Here is a 22,429-nt window from a genome sequence, read left to right on the forward strand (position 1 = left end):
GCAAGTTGCATATTGAAGAACAAACTCTTCCCCTGAAGAAACTTCTGCCTGCTTGCCTGCTCTTCACAGTAGAGCGCTTATATACATCAGAAAGTAGGCAAGTGATACAGCCTTGGAGTTGGGAGCATACAGAGCCAGAGGCTCATTTAATACTACTAGTGGCAGCATTTATGCTATTATTGATGGTAGGGATTGTTATGGAGAATGATGTTAAGTCTCGTTTATCTAAAAAAGCCACAGCATCAGCTTTCAGCTGGGGTAAACATCTGGATATGAAACACTGGATCTAACCAGAACCTCATTTCTAGTCTGACATCAATTATCAATGCATGCTTGCCAAATCATTTCTTACTGGCAAAATCAAGCAATAGGTGCAAAAATCCTTTCATAAAAATCAATAAATAAAGACTGTAATAAAACAAACAAACAAAACAACAAAATTGTGTACAACAAAAGTACAAAGAAGATGATGTTAGTATGTAGGCAACCTGATCTAGTAAAAGGTGTATGTTTGGTGGCCCTGCTAGGTAGGGGGGTTGGAACTACATGATCCTTGAGGTCCCTTCCAACCCGGGTCATTCTGTGATTCTGTGATTCTGTGTGAGTCATCTGACTGAGTCTATTTGCCTAGTGCAGGTCAGGAGTATTTCTGGAACTGCCAATATATTTGCTCAGTGTTAAAACATTGTAGAAAGAGAGAGGCACACAACTATTTTCTGTCTGGAAAATTCCTGGGGTTTCTGAAACTTAGATTTTTCTTTAATTATTTCCAAACTTAAACAGAGCATTTGTATCATCTATACTAGATAAGTTTTCATTCCCACTTCCTTAAAACGCGCACTTCTTCTCTATTGTTTTTGGCAGTTTGTAATCAGAGTTCTGAATACAAAAGGCACAAGGCCTAAACGTGCTGGACATTGTCTTTTAGCAAAAAAGTGCATGTAACTTCATCTGCAGGGACAAGATCTAAAGAACTTGCTTTCAGTGAGTACCACATCAGCATTCCCCTATTTCCGTGCTCGCACCTATGCAGGGCTGGTGGTTCATGAAAGATGGGATAGTCATGTCACCTGAAGCATCCCTGGACTAATCTACCTACTGCACTTTGTGAAACTGCAAGCTTTCAGCACTGTAGTTTATGTCTTGCTGGTAGTTCCTTAAACAAGGAAGAAATTCTGTATACCATAAGTGAAGTGGCTACTGGGAAAAAATGCAAACAAACATGTAAACAACAACAAAAAACAACCAATAAAAAAACGTAACTTTAATATCTATCAATTTATTGCTTCAGTTTACAATAAGTTTACTCAAACTCAGAACTGAGATGTGCTGCAAAATTAATACGCTATTTTCTTTTATTTGCAGTCCATTTTGATTGTAAACGTGTTCAAGCCAAACCCTAGCATTTCTGTGCAGTTCTTGTTCATATGACCACTGGCAGCCCTAGGGCTCTCACCTGAGCAAGGGCTGTAGGACCAAGTTTGTAACAAGGAACCACACCATAGAAGCCAACAGAGACTTTGGACTTGGAATTAAAATGGTAAAAATGGAAAATAAGCTTATTGTAGATTTCATCTTTTTAATTTTTAAATTATAATCAAAATGATGACACTGAATAAACCTGATCAGTCCTATAGGCAAACTAGAAAAGGACTGGGAATATGAGGATGGAAAAGTCCCCCCAAATTTTGAAAACCTTTTCCCTCTATTTTGTTCAGATAATGAGAAGAAGAGAATAGGGTGAAGCAGCTTCAAAGTCAGTGTTTCAAAGGTATTTTTTGAACCTCCAAATGTAAACCAGCTGTTGAAGTCAGGTAGACCCCTGTTGTGCTTAGAAGAAATTGGAAACTAGGCAAAGCTAAGAAAAAGCCTTGTTTCCTTTTTACATACAAGTTTCTTCACTTTCTTCTGAGGTTTTTGCACCAGGAAGAGCATCTTTTTTGTTCACTGTAACTGATTCTTTGTTGATTGTTTCTTCTGCAGTTTTAATGTCTGTCATATCTTTGCCATCTGTTTTGAAGCGTCTCATGATTAAAACACAGAGCACCATGTACAAGACACAGCACCCTGCCCGTAGTCCTGCAATGAGGCCAAGATAGACATTTCTAGGGGGAGAAAAATTAAAAAAATAAAAAAATTACATTTATATTACTATTTGCCACTTCTGAGTGAGAGGAGAAAAAAAAAAAAAAAAAGGAAAAAAAAAAAAGATACCTAAATCATTTATTCCCAGCAAGGTATCTTTCTGTTTTGGTAAATGACAAGTAAAAAACAATCTCATAGTTTTCAGTCTCAGACAGGCCCTAATCTGGTCCTATGCTCCTTAAGGAAATGTCTCCTGTCTGAAGAGTTCAGCAGATGGTGGGCTTTGCCTGCTTGCCCAACCTTCGCTCATCCCCAGATGAATCTGGTGAAGTTTCTTACATGTAAGGAACCAGAGAAATGACTGTTGAGGAAAAGCATCCGCAGTGCTACAACTATTCTACTGTTCCTTGGTCTCTCACAAACTCAAAGCACTGCAGAATTATTCATTGCACTAGGTCTTCATTGAAGGAACTATTTCTGGTGATGTAAGGGAGCGCAAAGCAATGTCGTACATTAGACTTGCAAGGCTGGATGCGGCACTGGGCAGCTTGATCTGCTGGTTGATGACCCTGCACATGGCAGGGGAGTTGAAACTAGATGATCATTTATGGTCCTTTTTAACCCAGGCCATTCTGTGATTCTACTGGTTTCTAAAAGTATATGGTTTCTTTGATCTATCAGTGATTAGTTAAAATACATCATTTTAGTGCTTCGGTATCCTAATCTACTTCTTAAAAAATTATTGTGGGCAGAATGTATTGCAGTTCTTACTGGTCAAAGATGTCTCAGAAGCCAAATTTCTAATCACTTACTGATGACTTTAGCTTACCTGAATGCTTTTGTGTCATATATTCGGCAAGACCCAGATCCCCCACAGCTTTTTGTCCCCCATTTCAAGCAGGTCTCATCTATCAAGGCACCAAAATAAATAGGGGCTGGGAGTCCACCTGCAAAGAAAATTCTTATTACATGATCTCATTTATGCAGATCTCAGAGTTTAACATTATGGTGGAAAAAGAATAAAATTAACAGCAGAGTTTCTGAATTACAGCTACCTAGAATGGGATGAAAAATCCTGCACTGGCTTTGAGAGCAAAAGACTTGTGAAAATTTTTAGGTAGGGACAGGTATCTAAAGAAGATTATATACAGAGGTGAAGGGGAGGCGAGGGGGATGTTGCTAATTCCACTTTAATGGTATTTTAGTAGAATTCTAATTTTATCTACAAAGATATAATATAAATAAATTTTCAGTCCCCAGTATGGAAATTACATGTCATCGTATATTAATATCTATGTACCCTAATGTATCTGTTCAGTCAGTTTGCAAATAAAAAATGTTTAGCACAATGCCAGGGGCTCCAATTATACTCTCAATCAAAACCAATCATCCAGCATGTGTTACTAATGGATTACTGAAAGATTCCCATTAGATAGCTATGATGCTTTAATACTATCAGTAAGTTATAATGTGATTTTGGTATGAAATCTTTTAGCAATATTGTTAGCACAAGACTGATTCCCTACAGCATTCAGATGAAAGATCCAAATAACTATTTGGGTGTTTCTTCACTGGGGAGATTTCAAAAGTCAGGGTATCCAAACTAACCGTGCTTAGATAGATGCGTCTGAAAACCAAACAAATAAGAGTACAACACACTTTCATTTCTTTGACTAATTCCTTCACTGCACAGAAAAAAAATCTGAGGAGATAATCATAAGTAATTGCATACCAGGAAACATATAGCTATCTCTTCCAAACATTCTGAAATGTATTTTCTGCTTATGACTAAAGTTCCTCCAAATTTGCTCTCTCAGAGTTTTGGTCTATCTCTTGGATTGCCTACTTGAATGACACAAGGAAATGAAGCTTTACCTAGTATTCTACCACCTAAAGTTTCGATCCCAACAGCAAAGGATTTCAGATCTGGTGAAACAGATCTAAAAAGGAAACAAAAATAACACATTGTTTAGACATTTCAAGGAGCAGCAGAGAAATACATTTAATAGCTGATTGCTGTGCTGTGAACATCTGCACATGCACCACTGTGAGAGTAATGTGGCTGACTTATCAGAGCTCACTCAACACCAACTGAAAATGTTCACCAAAGGTATAAATCAGATGCTGAGCCTTCTGTGTATTTCAGTGGATGAACTCCCATCAAAATTGCTGGGGGTATTTACAGAAACTACTCTTAAAACAAAGGAGAGAAAATTGCAAAGATTTCTGGGAGAAGATGCACAAGAAAACTGAAGTGAACCAAGTAAAAGTAGTTAATTTGGTCCATGAATTCAGCTCCAAGAAGCTGCCTTTTCTTCTGAAGGGGCTGTACCAAGGAGTGGTGAACAGAGAGCAGTAATGAGGTTGTGCAATCCCTGCAAGCTACCTGCAGATAAAACCCACCTCTGTCTGCATTTTACACAGAAACAGTAGAAGTTTGTTACCTACAAGAGCATCTCATTCCTACCAGTGGATATACAACCTGTGTCCATCAGAGGAATTAGAAGAATTCACAAAAAGCTGCAGAGAGTACTGAGCTGGCACAGGAGCAGGCAGGGGGTTTGCCATGGCCAGGCTGAACAGGATTTACACTACACTACGCCAGGTCATCATCTTTTCAGCAATAACATTAATGGCTACTCATTATACACATTAGTATTCTGGAAACCATGCCCAGTCTTGTCCATAATCCAGGCAAGAACGTCTGCACCCAGAAGTACTGCAAAAGAGTGAGCAGCTTTAGGGAAGACAGTTAACTAGCCATGTGCACAGACTGCTGATGATTGCAATTCACCCATAAGCATAACTGGAAAGAAAGTGTCGTGCAAAAGGTACAGAGCATTGTCTTTTCTTCTGAGAGCAAAATAGCAGTGCCACATTACAACCGAAGGAACAAAAATAAAAAATTATTGCTGCTGACATTGTTCTGTTTGTTATCTGTTCATGTCTGTCTTGATATAAAATGGGAGTAGTGAGTTTCTCAGAACACACAAAACATTCTGAGCCAACAAGGCTTTACAAAGGTGAATGCTTTTCTCTGTGGTAACGTGAACAGCATAGACACCTTGGACATGACTTAGCACCACACTCATTTTGAGTTCATGGATATATTAAACACATCTCTGTCACTGGAAGTGAAATGTCTGCATAAGGCTTACCCACTCCTTACCAAAGTACCAATTCAGCCTTAAACTGGAATTAGGGAAAGGTACAAAGCCCCAGTGTGGTCAAATTGGTCAAATGTGGTCAAATTCCTCACAATAGGAATCAAATGGTATTTTCCTTTTTTGAATCAAATGGTCTATTCCTTTTCTCTTTCCCCAAGTGTTATGGTCAAGGTAAGGTAAAGTATTTCACCTAAACATAATCATGTATGTAGGAGTGCCTCCTAAGGCTAAAATAAATGCACATGCAGTCTGTAATGCTAAAAAATAGGGAAATGCTTTGGTACAGCTCTCTCTTTGGCACTGTCCCAAAACTGCAGATGCATTGCCATGTCCATGCTCTTGTCCTTCCACACAGCTGCAATTGTGAAACACCTGAAAGGAGAAGATGAGAAGTCATTTAATCAGAATTCAGTAACTCAAGATCATTTTAGTAGCTAGATTTTTCACTCTCCTTAACAGGCAGACTGTTGTTTACAGTGAGAGGACCTCCCTAGTAATCTTTGCAGTCTGATGGCCAAGTTCATTAGTATGCTCCAGTCGCTTTACACTGCTCCAGTGACACAAAGCAACTGTGATTCTAGTTTCAGCCATGCCATTGTGAGGAATGATGGAGCTCTGTGTAAAGTGAAGACAGGTAAAAGCTATAAAATTCAGATGTGAACTGTTATTCTGCTGAGGGATTCTGTGAAGTACATAAGTAAAAAGTATGTAGATATGAACACAGAAATGAACACTAACAATCAGGGTACCTATGCATCCAAAATAGCATTTGGTGCTGAATTGAGTGTGAGATGTTTCATAGCTTTTGAAGTTAGCAAGAGACATAAGTTTGAAAACCAAATCCCCTGAAGTGAATGAAGCAAGAGAATATGGCTACAGATGCAACAGTATGAGTTTGAAAATACAGCCTGTCTTTTCAGTGTTATTATGAAGACATTTCTGCTTCTGTCAGAAGACATGGATATAGTAAAAGACCTAGTGAGAAACATAAAGCCAAATTCACAGTTATGCTGCAGAAAATAAAACTAGTTTTTAACAAAATCAAGAAATGTAAGGCAAAAGCCTTATGTTTCATGTCTTGCCTGAGTTCATTCACCTCACCAAAATTCTGTTAAAACATACAACAATTCAATCATTCATTCAGTCTCTACTACCAAATTAAACAGTAAAACATGGACATGCAATTTCTTAATCACAAGGCCAAAAAACCACAATGTACTGAGAAATCTAATTGTCTACACAATCATTTACTTTGCATTTACCATATTCTTTCCCATCCCAGTTGATGATTTACATCCCGCAAAGCAGGCTGTCATGTACGTGATCCCATTGTCCCCACATACAGGATCCCACTGATCCACCTTGCAGCTGCAGTCAGCATTGCAACTGGCCATGAAACTGTTTTTAGGGGAGGAAAGCTGTTTAAACCTGGAGAAAAAGAGCAAGAAACAAAATAATTATATAGTAAAATTAAATATTTAAACAAAATACAAGAGAGTAGGCTGGAAAAGAGAGAGAATGTGAAACAATCAATATGGACAGACATCTGCTATCATCTAGAAGACCAAATTTATTGTATGGAGACAACTAATTTTGACCAAGCCAAACTGCTCTTGATATTTTTCATCATCTGTTAATATCATTATGGATTGTTGCTGAAAATGTATGGAACTCATACACCAGGTATTTCTGGCTAGAGGAAATTACTAGGTGTTACTTTTTCATTTGAAACCTCACCTGAAAGAAAATTGCACTTAAAAATCTCTTATCACACATAGACTATGCTTGCCCCTAGCATTACTGAAGATCATGCTGTATCTGAGTACTGGAAATGATAACAAAAAAAACAACATAAAAATACAGCAGCAAGATACCCTTGATGGTGTTTCACTGAATCTGAGCTGGCCAGTGACAATGAAAGTTGCACTAGTCTGAAAGAAAATAGCTACTTCCATCTCAGCTCTGACTTTGTTCACTAGCAGCCTTGCATCTGGATCAAACCAAAATAATTGGAAGACAACTAGAATCAAGAATGTAAAAAGCAAAATACTAAGAGCATGGTGGAAGAGTTTGATTTTCAGAAAGCATTAGGAGCTCACTCCCTACAAGTCACCTCTGCTTTGAAGAGTCTCCCTAGTTAAAGTTTCAACACTGTTTCTTTGTCTTTTGCCTTTTCTTTCTACCTGCCCCTCTATCCAAAACACTTTTCAAGTGGGCAACATTTATCCTAAAAGTTTTGGAAAGTAAAATATCAAGAATGGATTATGTGTTCAACCATAGGTATCTCTGCTGGGCAAATATCTTACATCTTTTATGTAACTACCCTCAGAGCTGAACTGGGTTTCAAGTTTCACAAAACACCTAGATATTCTTCAGAACATAAAACACTTCAAAAACAAAACTAAACAAAACACAGGACTGAGCTTCTGTCTGAACTGAAAATCTAGCAAGCCCTGCAGGATTCAGTTTAATCCTTTCAAATCCCTTGAAATTTGTTGGACCTGACTGAACTAACTTTAAACAGTAGGCAATTGTGGCAGGCTGCTAGAGTCAGCAAAATGCAGGATGCACAGCCATGGTCCTGCTAAGGAAGGGGAAATATTTACGTGCTCACCACATTGTCCTGGCAGCATCATTTCCCACTTCCCAGATGAAAAAATGGACTCAGGCAGGTCAGCAACTCCAAGTACCAAGAGAGGCTGGTAACTAACTACCTATGCAAGCTGGCAACTGCTCATCTAGAGAACAGTGCATTCTAGAGGCAAAGTTACTAGAGGGGATATTGGGAAAGCCACTTTCCACAATGTTTTTGTCTCCTACTCCCTACATGGAAGCAGGGACAAACTTTAAATTATAGCTCTGAAATAGAGTATAAAGATTTCAACTGTCTATGATGAATTTAATTAGTCATCTGTTAGCATACAAGAGTATATTGAGTCTAAGAGCATATTGGGAGGAGTGGCTGACACACTGGAAGGCTGCGCTGCCATTCAGCAAGACCTGGACAGACTGGAGAGCTGGACAGCTAGAAACCAGATGAGGTTTAACAAAAGCAAGTGCATTGTCTTGCACTTGGGAAGGAATAACTGCAAGCATCAGTAGAGGTTGGGACATGACCAGCTGGAAAGGAGCTCTGCAGAGAAGGATATAGGTGTCCTGGTGGACAGCATTAGTTGTCCATGAGCTAACAGCTTGCCCTGGTGGCCAAGAAGACCAACAGGATCCTGGGGTGCATTAAAAGGAGCATGGCCAGCAGGTCAAGGGAGGTGATCCTCCCCCTCTACTCTGTCCTGGTCAGGCCTCACCTGGAGTACCACACCTGAGCTCACCTGGAACCCACTTTTGGGCTCCCTGGTACAAAAGAAGATAGGGATTTCCTGCAGAGAGTCCAGCAGAGGGCCACAAAGATGATAAAAGGGCCTGGAGCACCTCCCCTATGAGGAAAGGCTAGGTGTCCCGGGTCTGTTCAGCCTCAAGAAAAGAAGACTCAGAGATGATCTTATTAATGTTTCCAAATATGTTGTGTGGGAGTCAAAGGGACATGGCCAACCTCTTTTCAGTGGTTTGTGGGGAACAGCCATAAACTGGAGCAAGGAAGTTCTGCACCAATACGTGAAGGAACTTCTTCACAGTAAGGGTGACAGAGAACTGGAACAGTCTTCCCAGGGAGGTTGTGGATTCTCCTTCTCTGGATATATTCAAGACCTGCCTGGACGTCTATTTGTGCAACCTGCTGTAGGGAGCCTGCTTTGCAGGGGGTTGGACCTGAGGATCTCTAAAGGTCCCTTCCAATCCCTACAATTCTGCGTCTTCTGTGTCTTCCATACTGCCAGTATCTTTCAATATACAGTTTGGAAAAGGAATTGTTCAACTCTAATTAAATTTGAAAAACAAAATCAAATCATTCTCCACAGTGCCAGCACTAGGCATCCTTCCATCCTGACAAGTCTATTTCACTATCTAGGATTTTCTTATGTCACCTGCAAAGGAACAATAGAGTGGTATAATCACAGCAGCTACACTGTAGCAGAAAACACACTGCTTGACACATGTGGAAGACCCAATAAACTTCAGTTAGAATGAAAATACATTCTCTTAAACAGACATATATGTACATCTACATACACAGTAAATCAGCAGCAAGGTAACGCTTTGGAACTCACCCAAATTCAATTTTTTTTCCTAGATTAGAAGGTTTATAGTCCAGATGAGACTACAAACTCAGTTTATGAGAGCAGAGGAAGACATGCCCCATGCTCTGCATGACACAAGGAGCAACAAACACAAATCCAGGGGAATACAAACCCAGAGTAAGGCACTGTAAGACCAGCCAGCTGGAGCACCTCACAATTGCACATAAAGTACAAGAGGTTTAACAGATATGCTACTATAAAGGAGATGCATGCAAACTTTGCCATTCCAGTTACGTGAAGTTTGAATTTCTTGATCAAATAGCCTCCTAGAAACATCCCCAGGATTGTAATGGGTAAAAGTATCACACCTGCAAATAAAAGGTAACAAAAAGGTGTTAACTGCTGCTGCTGCTTGAATAGACCTGTTTTTTTAGAAGAAATATCTAGTATTAGTACTTTCTAAAATATCAGATACCTTTTTTGGACAGATCGTTTGAGGTTCTAAGAATTTTTATTATTTTTAAATAATTTAGTTTACTTCTTCATTTTCATTCAAGTCCTGTTATGGCTCAAAATTTTTTTTCTCCTCAACATTTCCTATCTTTTAATTACATTGTTGTTTGCATGCATACTGAAGCAAGAATGCCAAAACAGGTGCCTATTAGAAACTCAAGTAAATGAAAGAAGTGTCTTAGCTTATGGGTATTTCTTCATCTAAAGCAACATACTTTCTAACAGCTGGAGGGGTAGGGGGGAAAAAAACAAACAAACAAACAAACAAACAAAAAAAAAACATGAAAGAAAACTCTGTCTCATTTTGCTTTGGGTTCCATTTTGTTTCAACAGTGAATCATATGAATCATCTAAAGATTTGCATTTAGATATTATCAGTTCAGCACTTCACAGACTCCAGTCCTGATACTCACATGCAAACTAGAGAGTTTTTGCAAGGTTTAATTGTGAGGGGTTGTTTATGAAATCCAAAAAAAGATAGGAAATTGCCTTCAAATTAAAGCAATGGAATACAAATTCTGCAATGTCTTCAAATACCCTGATCTTATTGCCAGATTATAAAACCATATTAATCCATCACTGTAAGATTAATATCACTTCAGCACTGGTTTTTGTTTTGTTTTGTTTTAAAAAGACTACAAAGAACTTATTTTTGAGGGAACCAGCAAATAGAGAAAGAGCTTTGAGCTGAAATAAGTGACTTGGCATTTTACATTTCAGCTTCTCGTTGCATATAAAAACTGTATTTGTCATCAAAATTGAAGAACACTTATAGCAGAGCTTTATTCTGAAAGGAAAATCAGACATGTCTTGGTCTTTTAGTTCTTAGTTCATTGTAGTTTGTGTGGGATATTTTTGTTCACAAACAGACACAATCCCAATCTCAGTCTTTTAAAAAAGCATCAGCCAAAAACATCCATCCAGTGCTAATAACCCTCTAGTTGTCTAAACTAGGTAGACCAGGAAAACAAACATTATTATTTAACTAAATTTAAAACTAATTAATATCAGTTTTTAAAAATGGTGGAAAAATAATAAATCTCTACAATTTTTTTAAATTTTTTTTTTTACCAAAAACTTCACAGAAGGTCATCATAGAAAATGATACTGAATTCCAAAATGATACTTCATTTCCAAAACCGGAATTTAAAATAAGGGCATGTACCTACCAACTAGAAAGATGGCTTTTGCTACTGATACATTAAATTGCTGCTCCATAAACTTTGTCTCATATGTTATCAATCCAACAAGAGAATTATACTGCAGAATGGTGAGGAAGACATACACCAGGAAAACTGGATTTCCAAACAATTTCTTCAAAGTTGGTAGGAAATCTGCAATGGAGAGGTACATGCTGTACACCCTGCTAAACACAGAGAAGAGTTGTTGTGGCATCCTTTGACTGTAAAACTAAGCTTGATTTAATTAATGTCTGTACTGTAGGACATAACTTTGGCAATTCTTTGGCAATCAAAACATACACTGGTTCAAGTGAGAGTTTCCCTTTTCTAGCACTTAACCTACAGAGCTATTACTGCATGACACATCAAGGCCAAATGGCACAGTGAATGCTGGATTGAGCAAGAGAAATCCTAGATTATAGAATCATACAATCCTTGGAGTTGGAAGGTACCTTCAAAGTCATCTAGTCCAACTCCTCTGCAATGAACTGCGACATCTACAGCTAGATCAGGTTGTTCAGAGACTGGTCCAGACTGGTCTTGAATTTCTCCAGGGACAGTACTTCCACCATATTTCTGGGCAACCTATTCTAGCACTTCACCAGCCTTATGGTAAAAAGCTTCTTCCTTATATCCAGCTTAAATTTCCCATCTTTCAGTTTGAAGCCATTTCCCCTTATCACAGCAGCTCCTGCTAAAGAGTCTGTCCTCTTCTTATGGTCCCCAGCAAAGAGGTGATGCTAACAGGTTGGTAGCTGGGTTGTCCTTTCTACCCTTTCTACCCTTCTTAAAAACGGATGTGACATGACTTCATATATCATTGAGAGGGGCTTGGTGACTGTGTCAGCCAGTTCCCTCAGGACTCTGGGATGCACCTCATCACACACATTATCTTGTATGTGACAGCATACAGCACTAAAACTTGCAACAGTGTAGAGGACAGTGCCCTGAAGAGCCTTAAGACTTTATTACATACAAACTGAAAATTTTGGTGCCTAAAGGCAGGAGCTTCACAAACCACATGCAAGCCCTGCAAGAAGTCAATATTCAGAAAAAGGGAGGGAGTACGTGGCCCAAGTAAAGGCCTGTTTTTTTCCGAGATCCTTGACTGGAGCACAGGGCCAGTTCCAGTACCGACCCTTGGGGAACACCACTTGCGACCAGTTTCCAGCTGGATTTAACTCCATTCACCAGCACTCTCTGGGCCTGGCCTGCCAGCAAGTTCTTGACCTAACAAAGTGTGTACTTGTCAAAACCTCAAGCTGCCAGCTTCCCCAGGAGAATTCTATAGGAGAGACAATGTCAAAAGCTTTGCTGAAGTCTCATAGACTATGTCAACAGCTTTTCCTTTGTCCACCAGTCAGGTCACTTGGTCATAGAAGGAGATGATGCTGATCAGGCAGCATCTGCCTTTCATGAACCCATGCTGGCTGGGCCTGACCACCTGGTTATCCCCCTTTGTTTCCCTCCCATATGTTGGCCACAGGTAAACAACAACCTGCTAGCTCATAAATGACAGACAGGTTGTTTTTCACTTTGTCATTCTTATATCTGTATGATAGCTACTGGATTGAACTGAGAATATACTCAAAGCAACAGTATGATCTTCCTCTAGCTGTCTGATGTAAGAACAGATTTCATCTGTGACTGAAACATATCCTTAGCAATTACTATTATTAATAATTAATATTGCAATAACATAACAATTGAGAGAAGTCATTCTTGACCACCATTTGCATTACAAAAATTTGCATTTTGCTGAGGTTTGGCAAACTTATGCTTAGCTCAAAATGGACTCCTGAGAGAGAATTCACACGCAGACATTTGGGCAATAATCTTTCACCTTTTACCGCCTCAGAGAACTTTAACTGTGGCTGAGCTGGGGGGTCTGTTTTACAGTGATCTCCTTGAGCAGGCAGATGACTGATTTTCTTTGGATTCTCATCCTCTCCTTCTTTTGTTAAGGAGTAAGGCAGAAAAAAGAAAGGCAATGAAGCAATGAAGTTCACTGCTCCACAGATGAGCAATCCAAGCCACCAGGCACCAACCCATCGAGTATCCTTGGGATTTATGTTAATAGCATCTGTAAGGTGTGGGAAGACAGGAAAAAAAGATTAAATATCATGCAGATAATTAAACTGTTTATACACATCCTTTTATATGCTATTTAAAAACAAAGGCATTTGTGTTTCACACAAAGAACATGAGGAACTGGGATGCAGCTTGTATCAAATCAGTTCCAGACAGTCATAAGACATGCCAATATCTTCATCTAGACACATGATGGCATTTTTTTGCTTCACTCTATGTGCTTGTGCAAGTACAGATATTTTGAGTACTTTCTGTGGGACAAGTGGCAGCAATAGGGCCCCTCACATTCAAAAGATAACCTCTTTTTCTCAGTCTTCGTCTGTTCCCTCCTTCTTCCATTCCCAAGCTTAATAGCTTTCCTTGAAGTTCCTCAAATTTTCAGCAGGATTAGGGACTTGAAAGTGATTTAGACAAAGAAACGAGGTTTCATATTAATTTTTACTATGTGTTTTTTAGGAGAACATACTTTTTACTGTCAAAAATGTAAGCGCTGTTTTCCTAGCGCAGAGAGCATTTACCCATTTGTTCTCAGTTGTGCAACAAGGGTGCTGCAAGGGCTTTAACAAGCCTATAAAGAGGCCCAAAATGTTTCTACAGTGGGGGTAAAGGGCTTAAAGTAAGGGTTATTCCAGTCACACTGCAGTTCTTTATATATTAAAATGGAAACAACATGAGTTTTTGAATAGGAAAACTCTCCAAAGAGCCCCCCTTTTTGGAGCAGTAAGCTGGGAACATGCACCTTAGCACACAGGTTACTGCATACATCTAATGCACCACCTCGCCATTTCTTACCGATATCCACAATGCCAATATCTACCCAGAGGCTGGCACAGAAAGATCCAAGCAGGAAACCCAGAGTCGGCCCAAACATTCCTGAGGACCTCACCAGTCCTGCAACAGAAGAGAGCAGTGTAGGAGAGTGAGGAGAACACTTGGCAAGAACAAAGAGAGAAGAGAAGCAAAAGAGGCAGGCACAGGTTGTGAGGGGACAACTCACCATAAAATACTAAGTGGCAGGTAGGAAAATAAACCATTAGTGGTCAAACCCACAATCTGCATTGAAGAATCAGGCAAAGTGAGGGTTGTAGAAGAAACAGGAAGAAAGAGAACATCACTCATCCCTATTCTTCTCTAATTTCAGATTTTCATTGTGGCATCATTCAGTTTATGACCATTAATGAATGAACATGCAACTCTAAGAACTGCCGGAGGTATCATAAGCACATTTGCAACTACATTTGCAATCTCTATGATGTTCTTTCATCAGGCAACACAACAAGGAAATGTCAGTGTTTCAACAAAATTCATTAGGCATTATCTTTGTTGATTCGTGAAGCACCAGAATGAACAAATCAGCTAACAGCTGCGTTAATAGTTGCTTATGCAGTTCTATAAATATCACAAAATCTAATGATCAGGTCATGACCTCTTTAAAATCAGCTTTCAGTGTTACTGCTGGCCTCACTGGGGTTCCCTCTGCCTCCGTTTATCACAAGGTCGGAAGAAGACTGTTGCACCTAGAAGCAACTGAATCAGCTGCAAAGGTTAGCACATACCTATGAAGCTGAGGTTGTATTTTGAAGATACAGTATACAAGTAACCTGGGATATGACCACCAAGACATTCAGGAGAAGATAAAAACATCCTCAAAATAATTTAAGCATAGGTCCTTACCACTTATTTTGATCAGTTGAAGATTACCTAGCTATGAGGTGGTCATGGTTTCAAAAAACAGTCAGTTATTCAGATTTCTGAATTCTAGAATAGGATTGCCACTTGGGAGATGTTTGGAGTTTCAGAAGGCTTAATTTTATTCTGAAAAAAAAGGAACTCTTGACCTGCTTGTTAGCTCTTGCCCATGGTTGGCAACATGCCTTGTAAATCCTAATATGTTTTCTACTGAAGAGATTTTTCTCCTGTTTTGCAAACTCTCTTCTGAATGCAGTGATTGCTCAGCTTGTGATGAAGGACTTGAAAAATAAACTTTTAGTTTATAATTTAACTGTACAATATTTCTTCTTTGCTTCATTTCTCCAATTGCAAACTGATTTCATTTACATCTCTCATTTAACTTCATTGGAAGATCTGGTCTTTTAGATAAAATTCTGGTGTAACCAAAGTTGCTGACTTCAGTAGAAAAAGGAATATGAGAGCAGAAGCCTGAAATTAGCACTTTAGGTTTATCCACTAGTCTAAGGCAGATCTTACTATTCCGAAGTATTTACTCTGTCTTCAAAATTCAAATACTCAGTGACAAACTTCTAAAATAAACAGATTAAAAAACCAGCACATCCATACCAATGGCCTGGCCAAGTGTTGTGCAGTGTAAGTGTATTTCATTAAGATACTATAAGCTAACAGGTAAACTAAGAGGTGTATATGCAGTAATTTTGCATAGGTATGAAGCTTTTAGATTATTTACACTCTTGTGTAATCTTTAAATTCAAGAATAACTTCACTAAGTTAATATGCTTGTACTGTGATAACAAAGCCAAATTAGTTCACTGAGATATTCTCCTATCACATTTTTGTATTTACCCTTTATAATTAATAAACAGACTAAATAAACAGTAAATCACTCAGACATATCAGTTAGTCATTCACTGTATATATACATAGCTTAGTCAAGACCTTCTATATTAATGAGTAACATAACCAGTTTTAAAAATTGTAGCATATACTTAGCCTCATGTATAATTATATTGAAATCATAGGCTCAACAGATACAGGCTTATGTACTAGTTCTCAACTCACTGATGATATTCCCTTCATTCAAACCTTCTGTGTCAGTGAGAAATCAATGAAAGTGAATTAAATAGCTTGACTATATTTTTAGCTTGAACACCTCTACTACCTTTGATTTATTATATTAACACTGAGTTTCAAATAAACTCAAAAATTCATTTATAAAAATGTCTTTTAAATCTTTATTGGTATAGGCCAGGTCTTCATACATATATATTGGCAAGTCTGTAGAGCTAAACAGAAGTGAAATATCAAAAAATCATAAAATACTTGAATAAGTTAGGTGCATATTGTGTGGGCGTATTTTTGAAGCAGCCACTCCATCAGTGTAGTTGTCCTAAAAGATCACACCACTAAAAATGACGCTCTGAACAAAGTAAACCAATTTTACTGCCACAGCCTCCTTGGGTAACCCGTAGATATCCTCTCCCCCTAAAAACATCTGCAGTGGCCTAACCCAGTAGTACTTCTCACAGAGCACTTCCTGAAACTGTCTTGTTATCTCTATGACTGGCCCAGCTTCACCAAGCTTATTTCAGGCCGCAGTTTTGTGCTCCCTCACATGCAAATACTAAGGTATTAAATCAGTTTGGCAATAAATAAATTAACTTGGGTGTAAGTAGTTCTGTCTTGAGCAATAAATTATCTTTCATCAAAACAACAACAAAATGTTCATTAGAAGGAATCTGTTACAACACCCTCTCAAAGGTTTTATTTTTTCCTCAGGTAACTAGTGACTATAAAAGGCTTTCATTAGGAAATGTATTCCTTGTAAATTTTAAAAAGTCAGATAAGAACTTCTGAAACACATGCTTTCATTACTGTGATGAAAGATAATTCATCACTAGGATGAATTTACTTTCTGAACCTGTGGTACTGAAAATTATGTGCTAGCTAAGGAAGGTATGATTTCACTTTGGAGAAAAGAGTATTTGACTGTGTTTCTTTTCATCACAGACAAAATTAGTACATGTAGCAGCAGCCACTCAAGGAAAGCAAAAGGACAGTTTGATAAATATTCTTCAAAGATAAAGATGAGATCACTTTTCCACTGCTTCTTTGTTTCTACAGCACAAATTATCCAGCACATATCAGAAAGACAGATTTATTTTTATAAGAGCATGAGCAGATAGATTATATTTTTTATGATTATTTTTTGCTAAAAATGTTATAAAAAAAATGCTGAGCTTAAAAATAATTCATGCATATATTACCTATGTAAAATGCTGAGTTTAAAAATAATTCATGCATATATTACCTATGTAAAATGCTGAGTTTTCTTCTTTAGAAAAATCATCGATGTATGAAACCCCCAGTGGCATAACTGGTGCTTCCCCAACTCCACGTAAAAGGTTCCCCACCAACACGAAGAGCCAAAGATAGGAATTCGATGTTTTTTCACATCCTGCAGGCCATAAATATTTACATTTCTGTGAGCATAATTCTGAAAGTACATTATTGCAACAGAAAGATAGCATCAATATATTTTTCATATTCACATGCATTTGTAATTGTGTGGGTTTGTATATGTCATGATTTCTAGCAAGGGCTTTGCTATTACATTTTGTAATTAAAAACAAAATAAATTGTAGTGGGGACAAGTAGAGGAAGGGAATCCAAAAAAAAAGAGGGGACATAAAATGGGGGAATCCAACATCAGAGCTTTATCTTACCTGAATGTTTCATTGTGCTGGGTGTTTCTGTAGCATCTGAGACTGGATGGCCCACAGAGGACGCTGGGGAGCAAGCTGATACACTTGTAGATGAGTTGTCCACAGTAACAGCTATCCTTTCATAATTATAACTGGAAAACAACTGTGTAAAATACAACTGACATATCAAAGACTATGTTTTGCAGAAAGCATGTATAAGCCTTGTGTTCATGGGGTTCCTGCCACACAGAGGCAGAGTGGAAGGGCTGCCCACTTCTAGCGCTTTCACTGAAAATAGAGAGAGTATCTATTTTCACACCTTTTTCAAAATACTGTGACCATTCTAATACCAGTATTTTCTTAAGTTAAAGAGCTTCTTCCTGGGCTTAAGAGATCATTCTTCTTACTGAAGGACAGTCAGAGTCTGTTCACATCATTCTACTGTTTCCATACCGCCACCTGGGTTTCTAACCTATGTGACAGATGGGTAACATAGAGATATCTGTGTTTGTTTAAAACTACCAGGTTCGGGATGTAACACTAACCAGTCTTTGTTCATAAAGAGATTAATGCAGGCCTCAAAACTGATGTGCTAGTTTATATTTAGGTAGTCTCTACTAGAGGAAAGTAATTAAATTGAAACCAGCTTGAGTACATTCACGCTGCACTGGGATAAATGAGGAGTTGATATTCTATCTGGCTGTGTAATCAAGATCTAAGCTTTAATATTTTGATAGATGACAGCTAGGCCTCCATGGCCACCGTGTTTTCCTCAGTGTTGTGGAGAGTGGGCAATCTTCAAAGCTTGATTACAGGTTTGGGTTAAATCAGAAATTTCCTTTGATCTGCTTCTGGCCCATGCTATCTCACGCAGTGCAGCTTCCTGGCTACTTCACAGAGCAGTGACTGTGTCAGCTTTCTGAACAATGCTCCCGAGATATAATTCTTTTCATGACCTCTTTATAACAGGCAAGGGTCTTGGAGCTAAAGAACAGATATATTAAAAGCACAGTTAAATGATTTTATTTTTTGAGGGACAGAGGAGCTTTATTTTCAACCACTATTCACAGAGGATGCTGAAGGATTAGAGGTATAAACTGGTTTTGATAGCTATGTAAGTACAACAGCTTAGATCTGAAAGGGTATTTAGATATTTATTCTCCCTGAATTCAGTGGAGAATAATAAACAACTTCATAATTTCAAAAAGTTTAGCATGAAGAGCTGTCATGGGGGAAGAAACAAACCTCTTCCACTAAGATCTCATCACAATTCGCTAATACATCTGGAAGAAACCACAATTCTCAACTCAGATGTGTGATTAGCAAACCCTTTATACGGTTGAAGTGAATTCATACACAATATGAAAACTCTCCATATTTACCGTCCCATTAGGAACTGAGGCATCACTGACAAAAATGCTCCTAATGACATGATGAGACATCCAACAGCAATTACTCTCGGTCGATGAACTCTTGGACCAAGATAGCTCACCAGTACCATTACCATTAAGTTACCTGCATCATCAGGAGAGATCATCAATAAATTTATGAGGGAAAAAAAAAAAAAAAAAAAAAAAAAAAAGGTTTGTAGAGGTAAAATATATTAAGAAGTATTATTTTTACATTTTTAAAAAGAGTACACATACCTAACTCAAAGCTGCCATCAATAATGCCAAATATTGATGATGAGATTTCAAATCTCCTTTCAATCTGACTGGACATGCTCTTCATGTAGCTTCCAGAAAATCCTTTTGCAAAAAAGGAAAAAGCCAGAGCTCCAAGAAATATCTGAAGAGAGAAAATAATAGTTTAGAAAACAATACATTTTTCTTCGTGGCTGAATTCCTCAGCAGCAGAAAAATCAAGTGCATTGTTTTTTAATTTTGCATGAAAAGGTCCTTGCTGTTTTTTTTATTAAAACAGAAGATTTTACTTTCATCTTCAGGACTGCCTGCAAAGCCTCTTCAACTACAAAGAAAATGAAAGCTGACGTGCACCTTCTATGTTTTTACCATGTACTCTTTTAGGCAATTTCCTTCCTTAGGGAAAACTTACAGGAAAAAGCTGTTTATTATTGGTATTATGACTGTGGAATGTTTTAATTAGCCCTCCTTCTCCTATTCTGAAAAATATGGGCAAAACAATGCTTAAGTAGCTACTGTTCATCTTATAGCACACATTTAATTGATTTGCTAGTAAAACATGACCTTATCTTTTAATTGTTGAAAACATTTATTGACTTCTATATGCCTGAAATCATAGAATCCTTAGAGTTGTAAGGGACTTTTAAAGCTCATCTAGTTCACCTTCCATGCAATGAATGGGGACACACACAGCTAGATCAGGTTGCCCAGGGCTTTATCCAGCCTTGCCTTGAAAGTCTCCAGGGACAGGGCATCAACCACATTTCTAGGCAACATGTTCCAGTGCCTTGCCACCCTCACTGTTAAAATCTTTTTTCTTGTATCCAACCTGAATCTACCCTCTTTAAGCTTGAAGCCATTTCCCCTTGTTCAGTCACCACAGACCCTGTTAAAGAGTCTGTCCCCTTCCTTCCTGTAGCTCCCCTTTGAATAATGAAAGGCTGCTATCATGTCACCTTGCAGCCTTCTCTTCTCCAGGCTGAACAGCCACAGTACTTTCAGCCTGTCCTCATAGGAGAGGTGTTACATCCCTGCGATCATTTTTGTAGCCCTCGTCTGGATGTGCTCCAACAGTTCTATGTCTCTCCTGTACTGAGGAATCATATCCTAGAGCATTATTTCCAAACCATGTAGTATAAAACATTACCGTACTGAATTTATTGAACTTTGGTAATGTCAGTATTCTAAAGAAAATACATAGTGAGTGTTCCTTTCCATACCTTTAGTTTTGAACAGTTACGGCACATAACCTTGGCAGGAACCTCAGCACTATTGCTGTCCTGGAAAGGTGGCTTGTCCTGAAGTTTGCCAGTGGTGATTATCTTGTCCATGGTTTTTCTTCTGTAGATCCGATCTCTTGTTCTTCCTGTTCAAAAAATATCACTATGATATCTTGGACACTGACACCTTAGATATTCCAGTCTATCTAATTCCTCTAGGAACTTGTCAGAGCTCTCCTCCTGCAGGTCCTGGAGGCCAACTGAGCCCTGAGTGGAAGCCATTTGGGCAAACTATGGGCTTTTAGACTCTGTGGGTTGCAGGGCCATGGCAGTTTTCCTGGAGCCAGCCTACATAAATTACTCTACTTCACTAGTGTGTGCAGTTTTCCCAGATGAGACATCCAGGAGTAGTTTAGACTCCGTGAGAAAATCCACAGATGCCCAGAAGAGTAACAATTCTCCCCCAAAATTACTCCTACTGATAACGAATAGGCACTAACTATTAGCAAATAATAGGCACTATTGTCTGATACAGAGATATTAAGCCTCAGGAACATTCTTGTTTCAATTTTGCAGCTTTCAGTTCTAAATCCTAATCCAGTAGCATCCACCACAAATGACTGTAGAAATCAAACACATAAATTTCAGAACGATCTACATTATATGAAAGGGATCATTTATATGAAAGATGATCTTAGCCTGCAAATCAAGAAGCACTGAAATAAATAAATAAATAAATAAATAAAGTTTTAGATAATTTACGTAGGGTGAATTCAGGCTTAATTCAATTGTTAGAGGGTGGTAGCTGAATGACAAGGTTCTCTATACCAAACACATTCTTTATTGACTTATATTTTGCTGATGATTAACTTTGCGAAATACCTGCCTCCATTAAATAAACAACATTTAAATCAGTGACGTGGTTTTATTTTCACAATATTTAATGTCATACTGCCAGCTAATAATCTACTTTAAGCAAATCTTAAACTGCATAAGCACATCTTCTCTTATGCCTAATAAAAGAACAGTTTCCATGCCCACTCAATAAAAATCTGAACTTTGGCAAAAGAGTGAATCATTGACACCAGCATCGTTTAAAATTAAATGAGGCCAGAAGAATGATAGAAATGACTGTTTTAAAATAACAATTAATTGTAATAAAGGATTTTATTGACAAAGGGATAAAGCAACCCGCAGTCCACCAAGTTTATCCTTTTAAAAAGTCTAATTTGCAGAGTTCCTTTGTTGCACTTTATGTAATCTCTTTCAAACCCAGTGACTCCAAGATGTACACAAATCCTAGCTTGTCTGCAGTGCACTGGTGCTCAGCAATTAAGCAAGCAAACAAACAGAAGAAGGAAATGAGAGAGAGGAGACACAGCAAGAGAAACAGAGAGAGGGAGAGGCAGAGAGAAAACTTACTGTGTGTCACTTCTGCGTCAGGCTGTTTCTTTCCTGCGCCCTAGGGCTCTCAGGCTGGAAGCCAGTGCAACGTCACAGCAAAAGTGCTGCCTACTCAGAGGAATAGAGCACTCCAACACATTTTTTTAAACCTTGGATTTTCTTCTTAAGGTGATTGCAAAATGTTCCTGCAGCTTTGCAAAAGAAAGCAGGTTTCTCGTGCTGCCATTCCTTTGGCAGCCTATCCGCCTGCATGCTAGTCGTGCCAGCCTCTACCAGGAGGAACAACTGGTTTTCTCACTTTTTATTTATTTATTTATTTTAATTTAAAAGCCTAAACACTAACGCTGCTGAAGCACATCTCCAAAGGTGACTCTCTAGCACCTAACTATGGAATAGCTCAGCTCATGTAGAGCTGCTCTGAGAAGGCAGGCTGTATCATGCAGCCTCAGTGCCATGCAGCTATTGGTGCTTTTGAGAGATACTTAGATTAATTAGGTCTTCAAGAGGACATGAACTGTACATTTACATTGGACAGCTTTTGGTATGGGCCCTTGATTGTCATGACCCTGGTGCAGAAGTGCAAGAGGGCTGCCCT

The 22,429-nt window shown here is 38.5% G+C and overlaps 1 protein-coding gene across 3 annotated transcripts; it reads right to left on the reverse strand.

Moving 5' to 3' along the window:
* Positions 1–1,259: 1,259 nt before the first annotated feature.
* Positions 1,260–22,105, reverse strand: LOC107316671 (solute carrier organic anion transporter family member 1C1-like). Of its 3 annotated transcripts, XM_015868453.2 has the most exons (15): positions 21,853–22,101; positions 20,431–20,576; positions 19,214–19,355; positions 18,950–19,082; positions 17,589–17,719; positions 17,174–17,320; positions 13,963–14,061; positions 12,923–13,162; positions 11,068–11,232; positions 9,558–9,753; positions 6,515–6,680; positions 5,443–5,624; positions 3,961–4,025; positions 2,915–3,032; positions 1,260–2,105 (listed from the first exon to the last, which is right to left on the reverse strand). In XM_015868453.2, exons 2-15 carry the CDS (start codon positions 20,539–20,541, stop codon positions 1,883–1,885), a joined length of 2,118 nt encoding a protein of 705 aa, XP_015723939.1. In that variant the 5' UTR covers positions 20,542–20,576; positions 21,853–22,101; the 3' UTR covers positions 1,260–1,882. The 3 variants fall into 3 exon arrangements, with proteins under 3 accessions (XP_015723939.1, XP_032301913.1, XP_032301916.1); XM_032446022.1 differs by lacking the exon at positions 12,923–13,162; XM_032446025.1 differs by lacking the exon at positions 1,260–2,105 and having other exon boundaries at positions 2,922–3,032; positions 5,537–5,624; positions 21,853–22,105.
* Between the last annotated feature and the right edge of the window lie 324 nt (positions 22,106–22,429).

Source organism: Coturnix japonica, chromosome 1, assembly GCF_001577835.2.
Source record: "Coturnix japonica isolate 7356 chromosome 1, Coturnix japonica 2.1, whole genome shotgun sequence".
In the NCBI taxonomy this organism is placed as follows: domain Eukaryota; kingdom Metazoa; phylum Chordata; class Aves; order Galliformes; family Phasianidae; genus Coturnix; species Coturnix japonica.

Excerpts from the sequence above, each read along its gene's own strand:
- LOC107316671 (XM_015868453.2), bottom strand. The coding sequence starts at position 20,541 with ATGGACAAGATAATCACCACTGGCAAACTTCAGGACAAGCCACCTTTC. Across the intron at positions 11,233-12,922 it reads GTTCTCTGAGGCGGTAAAAG|ATTTCCTACCAACTTTGAAG; the intron begins GTGAAAGATTAT and ends TCTCCATTGCAG. Across the intron at positions 6,681-9,557 it reads CTTACAGTGCCTTACTCTGG|GTTTAAACAGCTTTCCTCCC; the intron begins GTTTGTATTCCC and ends CTTTTTCTCCAG.